General features: G+C 38.0%; 1 protein-coding gene across 1 annotated transcript in view; it reads left to right on the forward strand.

Annotated features, from left to right (window-relative positions):
• LOC311514343 (potassium voltage-gated channel subfamily KQT member 1-like) overlaps positions 1–12,251 on the forward strand; it is a gene marked incomplete at its 5' end in the record, with an annotated part of 745,885 nt that overhangs the window by 84,008 nt on the left and 649,626 nt on the right. Inside the window, 3 exons of the mRNA XM_084616893.1 lie at positions 1,518–1,596; positions 3,503–3,599; positions 8,653–8,793. Of these exons, the coding sequence (XP_084473019.1) occupies positions 1,518–1,596; positions 3,503–3,599; positions 8,653–8,793 (317 nt within the window). The remainder of the gene's footprint in view (positions 1–1,517; positions 1,597–3,502; positions 3,600–8,652; positions 8,794–12,251) is intronic.

A 12,251-nucleotide genomic window follows, 5' to 3' on the forward strand; every position in this document is an offset into this window, starting at 1 on the left:
TGTGTAGTGAATGAGGCAGGGGTCTGCCGTAGTAAAGGAGTTGAATGCTACCATGGAGAATTGAATTATAGACTTGCAATTAGACTAAGGTTTCTAACCATCAGAGGAGTGAAGTTTTGGAATAGCCTTCCAAGGGAAGCAGTGGGGGCAAAATACTTATCTGGCTTTAAGATTAAACTCTAAGTTTAGGGAGGAGATTGTATGATGGGATAACATGATTTTTGGTAATTAATTGATCTTTAAATATTCATGGTAAATAGGCCCAATGATCTGTGATGGGATGTTGGATGGGGTTGGATCTGAGTTACTACAGAGAATTCTTTCCTGGGTATCTGGCTGGTGAATCTTGCCCATATGCTCAGGGTTTAGCTGATCGCTATATTTGGGGTGGGAAGGAATTTTCCTCCAGGGCAGATTGGAAGAGGCCCTGAAGCTTTTTCGCCTTCCTTTGTAGCATGGGGCACAGCTTACTTGCTGGAGGATTCTCTGCACCTTGAAGTCTTTAAACCATAATTTGAGGACTTCAATAGCTCAGACATAGGTGAGAGGTTTTTTGCAGGAGTGGGTGGGTGAGATTCTGTGGCCTGCATTGTGCAGGAGGTCAGACTAGATCATAATGGTCCGATGTGATGCTGGATAAGGCACTTGAAGCAAACTTTTCCGTGCATGCTTTGAGACTACTGGGTCTTATGTGCAGAAGTGCTGAGGACTCAGAAGTGTGACTGAAGTCAATGGGAGAGCTATTCTTTGAACATATTAAGTGTGATATAATGCTAATGAAACATCAGGTCCTAGGTGTGCCAAATTGGGCACCCAAATAGGTGGATACTTTTGACCTTAATCTCTTTGTGCCTTAGTTCCCTATCTTTAAAATGGGGATAACACCCTTTCCTCTCACAGGGGTGTTGTGGAAATAAATTTAATAATTGTGAAACATTCTAAAACTATAATGGTGAGGACCATGAGGAGGAAATAATTGCGCCTTAGAACAAGGTTTAAATAGCGTGCAGTGAATAAGGCATGGGTAACGCATTGAATGATGATGAGGAAACAAAATACATTAAACGCTATCCCTCCTGTGCACTGAGTGAGGTAGGAGTCCTGAGGAAAAAAAAATAGAATGTAATCATGTAATTAAAGACTGCATCATAATGCATACAGCACAGTGGAGTCAAATTAAGGTATCCTGAGCAACCTGAATTCTGGCATTTCCTAAACTTTGAGTGCTTGAGTTTCCAACCTTAACATTCTTTTAGCATGTGTATGGGGAGTGGGATGGGGGTGCTCATTTTCTGAAGTGGAAATAATAGGGAGTTTTGATGTGATTACCAAACATGCTTTCATTTGGCCTAAACCAGATTTTAATCTTGGTTTTCCAGATGTGAAACTCTGCTATGTTAACTCACTGTTCCAACAAAACTCTACTAAAGTCATTTGGTTTTTGTTTGCTTTTTTCATCTGGTGTTCAGTGACTGTTTAAGTGCATAAGTCTAATGTTCAATGTGTTTTTTTAATAGATCTTATTGTTGTGATAGCCTCAATTATTGTTCTGAGTGTAGGATCAAATGGGCAGGTGTTCGCCACATCTGCCATAAGGTACGTTCTTCTAGTGACTGTAATGTAACTAAATACAAGATGGGTTTATAGATGCATGCTCAATTGTTATTACCAAAGATTATCAAAATGTCAAGGTAAATGGACTATGAAGAACTCAGAGTACCATTGTGCCTCGGTCACTGATTGGGAAAGGCAGCATCGAGGCAACGCATACTGCATGGGTGTGAGTGTGGAAGCAGAGAGGACACAACTAAAGAAACATTATGTCCCATACAAAACATCCAACACTCGTTCTGAAGAGGAAAAAAGAATATTACAGCACGTTGGTTTATTTAAGAAGTAATCCAGACACCACTTAATTCACTTGGTACTTTTTTGGAGAATGTGTAATTACTTCACTTAAATCCATCAAAGCACAATTGCATTTTATCTGGCACAGGTAACACATACCATGCAGGAACCAGACGCATTTGATTTATGCAGTGTTTGTTCAGCTTGCCCCAAGTAGCACAATGTTGTTTTGGATGGTAAACTGAGTAAATACTGGAAAGGAGCGATAAGGAGTGGTGGAGGTGTATTCCCACTTTGCTTAATCCAGCAAAGGGGTGCTGCACCTCCTATAATGTGTTAAGTGCCCTCCCTCCCACTTGAGTTATTGGGAAGTGAGGAAGTCAGCACTTTGCAGGACTGGGCCCACATATATACAACTCCCTTTAGTATATGTCTAAGGTATTTACGGGGCACTGACTTTTGGCATATAAGAACTGACAAGATTATGAAGACATAAATGTCCAGAACAAATATGTACTTTCTGTTCCCACAGGTGAATGTGTATGTTAAGATTTGTTTAATTTAGGGCTGCCAATTAATCACAGTTAACTCACACAATTAACTAAAAAAAAATTAATCGGAATTTAAAAAATTATTTGCAATAAATCTCACTGCTAAACAATGGAATACCAATTAAAAATGATTAAATATTTTTCTACATTTTCAAATATATTGATTTCTATTACAACACAGAATACAGTGCTCACTTTATATTTTTGATTACAAAGATTTGGACTGTAAAAATGCTAAAAAGATAGTATTTTTCAATTCACCTCATACAAGTATTGTAGCGCAATCTCTTTATTGTGAAAGTGTAACTCACAAATGTAGATTTTTGTTACATAACTGCACTCAAACAAAACCATCTAAAACTTTAGAGGCTACAAGTCCACTCAGTCCTACTTCTTGTTCAGCCAATCGCGAAGACAGACAAATTTGTTTACATTTAGGGGAGATGATGCTGCCTGCTTCTTTACAATATCACCTGAAAGTGAGTACAGGTGTTCATATGGCACTGTTGTAGCTGACGTCTCAAGAGAGTCTGAAATTCATGTTCTGGTTGGTTACTTAAGTTGCATAGCATTGTCTCTACTCACTGATTGTTTTTAGTTACATAAATCATCCAATCAAAATGAGAATTGTGACTTTTACAGTTGAATATTCAATTCACGTTTTGCTTTTGGAAAATATCAAAGTTAAAAGTTTACTTTTTGCCAGTGTTCATGCTAGTAAAGTTTTGGTACTGAATGGTCTCAGAAAGCAAACATTTGAGTCACAAATAAGTAAAAATGTAATGTGCTTATGAGTATGAACAAATATGTGTACAATTTATTTAACTATTTGGTATAATGATATACTATACATTTAAATACAGAGTAGTCTACAGTATTGAAATTATGGGTCCACACACAAAAGGTACCGAATAGCCTTAATCCACAGGCACATCTCTGGGAACAGAAGTTGCTCAGCATCCTGAAGAATGATCAGGAACATGGGGGTTTTTCTGTTTTTTTTTATACTATATAAATGTACCCTGAAGGTTGTGTGCAGATTAAAAAAATAGTTTTGTATCGATATTTAAGTTTTTGATTTTCATTTCACATTTTTCTTTCAGAGGAATCCGGTTTCTCCAGATACTTCGCATGCTTCATGTAGATCGGCAGGGTGGCACTTGGAGACTCTTAGGATCAGTTGTTTTCATACATCGTCAGGTACTGGATATTTTAAAATTCCTAACACATTGTCCATGAAGCTTATTCATCTCTTGGACTTCAAACCATGATCTGGTTTAAAATGAACAATTGTTGCAAGATAGAATGAATCACTTTCAAAGACAATCACGTTTCTTTTTATTTTTAAAACAGGAACACAATTAGGCTGAATATTTCTTTCAATCTGGGGGCTAGTAGGCACCAGCAGTGGTATTTTCTGGAAATTAGCATTATAGTTGTGAATAATGGTTCTCTGTGAAGTTTGATGGAACTATTCAGGCAGAATTTATTTAACATAGTTCCATGGTTTGTCTCACATATAAAAATGCTGCCAGCTGTATTTGCAGGAACTGTCTTCTAACGCAGGTTATTTTGGCAAAAAAACAAACCAGTTGAAAAATTTTAAGTGAACACATCAGCCGTTTTAACCATTCCTTTTTATTTAGCTACTTGGGGTTTCTAATCTGTGCTATAAATAAAAATATTAAATATAATGTGTTAACATGCAGGAAACACTATTTTATCTAAGGATATAGGCTGTGAAATAGAGGTAGATATTTCTATAAATAGCAGTCTGTTTTTGTTAAAGCTTGTACGTTTTACCATTACCTCTCCTGTTCAAAAGTACTTAAGCTTAAATAATCACTTTTCATATAGACTTTTTTACACATACTTTAGCAAATGAATGATTTAAAGGGTCACTTTTGAATCTTTTTTGGTGAAAACGGGTGCTCGAAGTTAACCATATCAACATATTATTGTCATCCTCTCTTACTCATCAGTCATATTATAGTGGCTTGTTCCACACTATAGATTTCTTCACCTTTAAAGCCAGTTATTTCTTCTCCTAGGATAGTCCTTCCTTCATATAAATCTGTTCTCCAATTAGTGTAAACAACTATAAACTTCCATCACAGCTGCCACCTGCATTTGCTTCAGCAGATCATTGTTATGTTACAGATGACTGGGAACTGCTTAAAGCAAAACACTGAAAATCTATAGTATAGTTATTCTTGTGCTATTAACATTTCTGCTGCACCACAGGTAACTTCAGATCCAACAGGCTGAACTCCATTGAAAAACACTGAATTCCTGTTTAAAAAAAAAAATCCCCAAACAAACAGCAAAAATTCCTCAACACAAATCCACTTCATTCCTAAATGACATGAGGAATTTTAATGGCCCATGTCAGTGTAAGCTTCGTTGTTTATCTCTACGGTGCGTGGCTATCCATATAATACTGGACTAGACACCTAAAGTATTTTCTTAGTATTCATAAGGCTTACTGTGGGGGTTTTCTGGGGGCAAATAAAAAAATACCTTGGAGAAGATAAGCCCATGAACCAAATGAATTTAAAGTTATATTACTCCAGAGAAGTGATTATGGTGATCTATAAACAGTCTTCATATCTGTGATGCTTGACCCAGGAGATCACCCACTGACACACGAGCAGTTCAAAATCAAAAATATTTTTTATTGACATTGGATAATTGTAGCTGAAACTGCAGTGAACAGAAGGGAAAACAACTTTTATTCCCCTCCAGTCTGCAATAGAAATTTGGGTTTTAAAGAAAAAAGGACCTCAGCTTCTTTTTCTTTGCAGCCAGCATACAAAGCAGACTTTCATTTGTTCTTGTTGCTGAATTGGACACTTTTTCAATACAAAATAGGATCCTAAATCCCTGAAAAGTGCACAAAAGGAAATTATTTGGGTCCCACTGAAAATAGATTCACTTGGATCTGTCTGTGCCCAGAAAAGCTTACTAAAGATTGAACCAATGCTTTCCATGTGTGTTTGAGTTTTACATATAGCTGTATTAGCTCACTGAAACCCGATTTGGCTAGGGCACTCAGCTATTTTCAGAAGGTTGAGCTTATACTAGTGTCTTTTGCCAAAGGCAACAGAACATGAGTCAGTATCACATATGGTGATGGAAAAACTTGGAAAAAATCATGCAGCTCACTGAAAAACTATTGAGTTAATTTACCCAGCTCCAGTTTAAGTCTCTAATCTCAGAGGTTCACTTATCCCTCATCTTGCTTTGTGAGCTGCCATAATGCTTCTAAGAGTTCTGAGTAGTATTATTATTTGAGATTTGTCATAATTAAAAATGTGTCCAGGTTTAAAAGAACTTCTTGACTTAAGCCCCTCAATACTGATCTGTCATGTTACCCTATATGCAAGTGTGATTTTGGCTTTCTTTGCACACCACCCCCCACTAACCTTGTTTCAGTCATAACTGCAAAGTATAGTGTGTTAGACTTCTGTGGGGGAGGAAAGGGAAAAGAAATATTTTTTGTCACTCTGTTGGTGTTTCACCTGATGAATAGCATCTTGGTCTGTTAGCTGTCCTTCTCAAAAGCATGAGAGTAAGCTTGGCTGTGTGGTAAGTGCAAGGACTGCAAGACCTGGACTCTTGAGTTGTGTATCTGGCCCTTCTACTGACTTCCTTGTTTTGGGCAAGTTATTTAACTTCTGTCTGTCACTTCAGCTATAAAATAGAGATAATAGTCTGAGCCTCGATTTCTGCAAAACTGTCAAGCAACTTTAGATGTTAGATCCTATATTAGTGCAACTATCAACTCCTATTTCTTTGTGCTCTAATTCACTTTTTGTTGAAATTTTTATATCCTATCTACATATCTCCTTAGTATAAGGCTGCTGGAACATTTTTAATATTTATATATACACACTTGCTATTGCAATATTTGTTTGTAAACATGTATGTACGTATTCAGAGTGGCCATTAGAGATGATCTGAGGAAGTGGTGTTTTCATCCAGACTGAGTTTTGACAAGGGTCCAGGCTTTAATGAATTGGGCTACGATTTAGAGATGCTGATGCTGAAATATCCTTGGTAGTTCTGGTGACATTTCAGCCACAGTGGTGGGAATCTCATGAGATCCTGCCCAACTCCACTAAAACTCATATTGGTCTGCCTCATTTTAAAGCCAATACTTCACATAGAAAATCTCTTCAACTATTGTCTGGCCTCCATTCCAAGGCAAAATCAGTGAGAAAGTAGTAGATTCTGTGTTCCAATTACTTGTGACATCTGCCAATAGCTTGGATGTTTTGTAGTTGGGCTCTTGTTTGAAGCAAGACACAGACAGCTTTTGTGGCACTAATATGGTACCTTCATTCAGTGGGAAGTGATGTCATCTCCGGGGGATGGAAGCGTAGGAACTTCATGCTCAGTTGGTGACTAGAACATCCACCTCCATTGGCTTTCTTGCCCTTTACAGCCTACAGAATTCAGGCTTTCCAAGTGTTAAATGGACACCCACAAATAGAGGCTGCTCAAGACTATCTGCTGCCCTAGGCAAAACTTCAGTGTGCTACCCTCTCCTTATAAGCCTAGGATGGCAGATTTGACCCAGCTGTCCATCTGTCAAATTTGAGTGACTGGAATTGCAACCTGGTGTATGGGGTCACAGAGCCACTCACATTTGGCCAGGACACCCCTCCATCATGATAGAGGGGCAGCTGGGACAAATTTGCTGCCCTGGGAAGGTGCCTAGTTTGTCTATACCTACAGTAACTAAACAATATCTTAGCATAATGAATGGATGATCGCTGCAGAAAGAGGAAGGACTTGGACAAGATAGCACAGAAAGCTGCCAAAACCAAGAGAAAACAATGAGCTGCAAATGTAAAAGGAACTCTTAACAGTTCAAAGCAATAAGATCAGACATACCAAGTGTATTAACTGCTGTACAAAAAGAGGCAGCAGAGTTGGTGGAGGAGAGGTTGACCACAATGAATTAGTGAAGATTCAGCTCTGACTTCCTTGCTCAACCAATGCATCAGGCCACTAGAGCTGAGAAAAAGACTTACAGGTGAAACTGGAGCTACTAAAAACTGAGACTAGAGAGGGAACAGTCGGGACTAATGGATTACCTGAACATTTATTGACAAGGGAGAATGTTTTTGTTTTGTGCAAAGGTTAATTAGGTGCACTGAATCTGGATTATCCCAGTGAAGTTTCAGTGGGCAGGGTTTTTAGAGTCTTGACTCCTGATGCTACAAGTAGCAGTTGTCTCAGGGAGCATTCCAAGGCTTCACCATTTCCACCAGAAAGATGCTGTAATGAAAAAACAAAGGGAATGGAAAGAAATTAGTTTAAGGTAATAAAACCCAGATCTTCCAGGAACTCTCCTCCCTAACATTTAGCTTCAGATGCTAGTGTAAGACATGACAGAAGAATGGTGGGAGAGAAACATCTATTTTAAATAAAGGGGTTCTTTGTTAGATGGGTGTTTTTATTTTTAAAAATCACTTTTGCAATATTTGGGACACAATAAAGGAGAATTCTCTGGAATTCAGAATGGTGACTAGAAGAACACAAAGAATTGGGGAAAGATACAGATGAGGTATGTAGTAAATTTTACTATTCAGTCTTCTTGCAGGTGGCAAAGCTTGAATAAAAAGTTTTACAAAAGACAAAGCAGGAATTAACTCCCAGTCTCTCAGGCAACACAAAGTAAATGTGGATAAAGTCTCAGATCCCTTTTAAAATGTTAACTAAAAAAAATTTGAGGTGGAAGGCAATGTGCTCCCCATGTCTGTTAATATGCTGGGGGATGCGAAGAAGAGATTAATTTTCTGTAAATAAATCACATATTCTAAGAGTGACTAGTAGGATTTACCTTCAGTTTTAAAAGACATTAATATTTGGCCTATCACCAAAGTTGGTCAATGACATTGCAAAGTCTTATGTCTATTTTTACCTGTCCAAATCTACTGTCAGGGACCATTTGGCCTTGAATGACTTAGTCTTGAAGCAAATACAAAGCTATTCATGGAATGACTTAGTCTTGAAGCAAATACAAAGCTATTCATGGATTCCTCTATCTTTTTTTTTTATGGAAGTACATTTTGCCTTCTAAACTTGCTGATAGTGTCTTTCCAACCTTGCCATTGCACAGCATTGCCATGATAGTGCCTTTCAGCAAAATGTGCTAGTATGTGAAACTAAACAACGTTATTGGTTTCAAACTGGAAAGTACATAACTTAAGCCTTACATACTGTTTCCTTTCTTTTGTGATAGGAACTCATAACTACTCTGTACATTGGATTCTTGGGACTGATCTTCTCATCCTATTTTGTCTATCTTGCTGAGAAGGATGCAGTGGATGAAGATGGAAGAACAGGTTTCTCCAGCTATGCTGATGCCCTGTGGTGGGGTGTGGTAAGTCATCTGTAGCAAAGTGTGTGCCTAGTCTTTGTCCACTCTCATGCAAGATAGACCATTGACATTAATAGGGATTTTTTTTCCTGAGTAAGGATTTATTGATTTGCAAAATTAGACCTATTTGTAAATGGTAATCTAGAAGGGAAATTTAACCTTTTTTTTTAAAGTAGATGCAATAGAACTAAAATATGTCAGTAATGAAGTATATTATAAAGGCAAAGTAGTGACTCCGTGGTAAAGTTTGCATTAAGTACAAAATGCAAAGTAGGAATTAAATCCTTATTTTAAAGAGTGAGAAATTAATCTTGAAATTTTACATCCTCTTTTGAGCCCAATTTAATTTCCAGTGATTTTTCTAAAAAGAAACATTACTGTAAGAATGTTCCCTCTTACAAATTTAGGCCAAGGTGTTCCATAATTTAGATACCTCTAGCTATGCCACTGTAGTGACAGCCCCCAAAGCATGCGTGTAGATGTCAGTTATGTGTACTACAACACAAACTGCATATTCTAAAACATGGAATACAGGAAGTTGTGATAACATTAAATAGTTCCATTGAAAGTAGTTGACAGAGCCCTCCAGATCCATCAGCAGTTTTGGATGTCTGATAGTGCTTTCCAGTTTCACCAGCAGGGCTCAGTAAGGAGTCATGGTGAACTAGAGAAGAAGGTTTGGGGCTGGGGGTAATGGGCAGTTATGGGAGTTGTATAGGGGTGTGAATGTCCAGCTGGATGGAGAAGGGAGTATGTGGTTATGTGGGGGAGTGAAGAGAAAGAACATGTATTGGTGAGGTGGTAGGGTTATGCTCCTCTAGCCATGGCCATCACATTCGTGACACATCTCTGGGAAATGTCTTTCCTCTGCTCACCCGCAGTCTGAGTCTGATACACCACCTGTGCTCCTGAGGCAGCTTTCCCCACTGGTAAATCTCATGTGGCTCATGATCTGGGAGTGTCAGTGTGGCAAACCAGAGGAGGCTGACAAATCAGGTCTGGTGATAGGGTGGGGAATGACCTACTCTGAGGATATTTATGATGATATTGGGGGCAGACTTAGAGCCACTAGCTCCCAAATATTCACAACTTGCCCATTCAGCCCTTACACATCCCTTAACTGCCTATTCTCCCCTCTTCCCAAACTGTGCTGTAAAGTAAAACCTTAATTCCTACCTCATACTTCCCATTGACAAGCTTACAGTGCATATATCTAACAGATGTTACATTTGCTGTATTTGTTGTAGTGCTAATAAGGGAATGTTGTGTATTTCATACTGTTTCTTCATACGTGCACGGGAGTTCATAGCAGAGGTGTACAGCATGTCTGTAAGACTACTGAATGTGAAGGGGGAGTGCTAAGGTATGCTATAGAAGGTTCTCTCTTGCTTTTGTGCGTGGGTTTTGCACTTACACAACCTTCTGCTGGCTTTGACATAAGTGTGTGTGTGTGAGAGAGGAAAATTTATCTGGTTTAATTCAAGAACAAAGAGATAAGCAGTTCAAGTCTTTGTAAAGAAAAAATGGAAAACTTCCTTAAGTAACAAAGTAATATTTTACCTGCATCTAAATAATCCATTAAACACTGGTAAGAGTTTGTGGGATAGGAAAAAAAAAAGGAGGGGGGGGGGCTTGAAAGTCCCAATACATAAACATTTATAATATTTGTGTTAGAAGGGTGATGTATAAACTTCTACTAAAATTATTTTTTATAAAAATTTGGCTTACCCATTTTTTAATGGCTCCGTTCAAAAATCTTGTAAATCTTTAATTCCAATGATTTGGTTATCATATATCAACTAATTTGAAGGGTACACAAAGCATCCAATAAATTATCCAAAAAAATGGGAAAACCCTGACCAAACGAACCCCACCCTGAAATGATCAGACAGAACTAAATAGTCTGGCAGGGGGGAAAACCCAATTGCCCACGAAATCAAAAGTTTGTTAAATCCCTCTATAGACATATATGATAAAAAGCTTATAAGGGACTTAAAGCTTTGTGCATCTGGGCATAAAACAACCTTTAGTTAATGGAGCTTAAGAAACTTTCCACAAGAACAGGTGGCTGAAAAAATATAGAATAAAAACCAAAACAGTAAAGGCCAAACAAGTCTGTGCCTTTTTAGACTGACATCACAAAAAGTCATGTCTGTGCTGAGGAAACTTTAACAGCAACCAATTCCTACTTGTTCTACTGCCAGTTCAGTTGAACTGGTTTTCAAAACAGTCGGGACATGGCTGCTCAGCTAGTTTTTACCACCGTTTCAGCTAAATAGGATAAGTAAATCTAATCAAAATGGTATTAGAAGAGGGAGGAGCTCTGGGAGTCTCAACAACATTAGGGCTCCCACCAGACCTTGCATCAGTTCAACTGATCTCGTGGGAAGCTTGTAAATTCCCCCAGTGTAGTCAAGGTCCAAAGAGGCTAGTGGCTTTGTCTGACTGTCTCATATATAAATTGGGATGATTGTTCAACGTAATTGTTAAAGGATGCTGATCTGTGTTCTTGTGAATTTTGTAGTATTTAGCTATGGCTTAATAAGGCTTCCCGTCACTGTGGTATATAAACCCTTTCCGTGCATAGTAAACACACAAACATCCCTCTCTTTTAGCTGCTGGCAAGAACATGCTCAAAGAATTAAATCCAATTTTCTAACATGAGAAACTATTTTGGAGTCTAAGGGCTAGATGCTGCAGCCCTGACAGAGTAAAGGCTGCAGAATCAGGGCTTAAAATATGCTCTCTTCATATGAACATATTTTGCAAATATTCTTGATTATAAGTTAATAAAAGAAAACTGGGAGAATTTTCAAGAGAAATGAGTAAGTTTAAAATGTAGGCTATTTTGGTGCTTGTTTTAAATAGGTTGAATTCTAAACGTACCTACTTTTTTAAAGTGTTTATGTATTGCACCAAGTGCTCAGGGATTTTTCTGTGAAATTCTACTTACATTTTGTAATGGGTAGATAAAATCAGCTTTGTCTTTATCTGTGTGAGGCACATGAAGGAAGAATATTGTTTAAGCTTTCCAGACATGTAGGCCTCGGCAGTGTTAGTGAGTCACGGTGCAGGTGCAGTTCACAGCTGGGACCAGTGACACAGGGCAAAGTGAATCACTTAGTTTCTTTTTCTTTTAAAACCTCCTATAACACAAAAACACAGATGTGGAGTTATTAGGGAGTGAAATTTGATTTCACTTTTGCTTTTCAAAACTAATCCAGTTTTAAAAAAAAAAAAATCTTGGTAGCAGCTTTTGACAGTTTTTTGTGTATCTGCTAAAACCACAGAGACTATTATGTGAGATATTTTGACTACCGTAGAAAGTGCAAGCTTGCTGAATTTGATACAAAGGTCCTAAAGGGTTTAAACATGAGGGAAAAGGAAAATAAAACAAAAATAAAAGGAATTTGGAACCAAATTTTAACCAGGTTCACTCGCTCTAGCTGTGAATGCAAGGC

The sequence above is a fragment of the Lepidochelys olivacea genome (genome assembly GCF_965140295.1).
Source record: "Lepidochelys olivacea isolate rLepOli2 genome assembly, chromosome: 1".
Lineage (NCBI taxonomy): Eukaryota > Metazoa > Chordata > Testudines > Cheloniidae > Lepidochelys > Lepidochelys olivacea.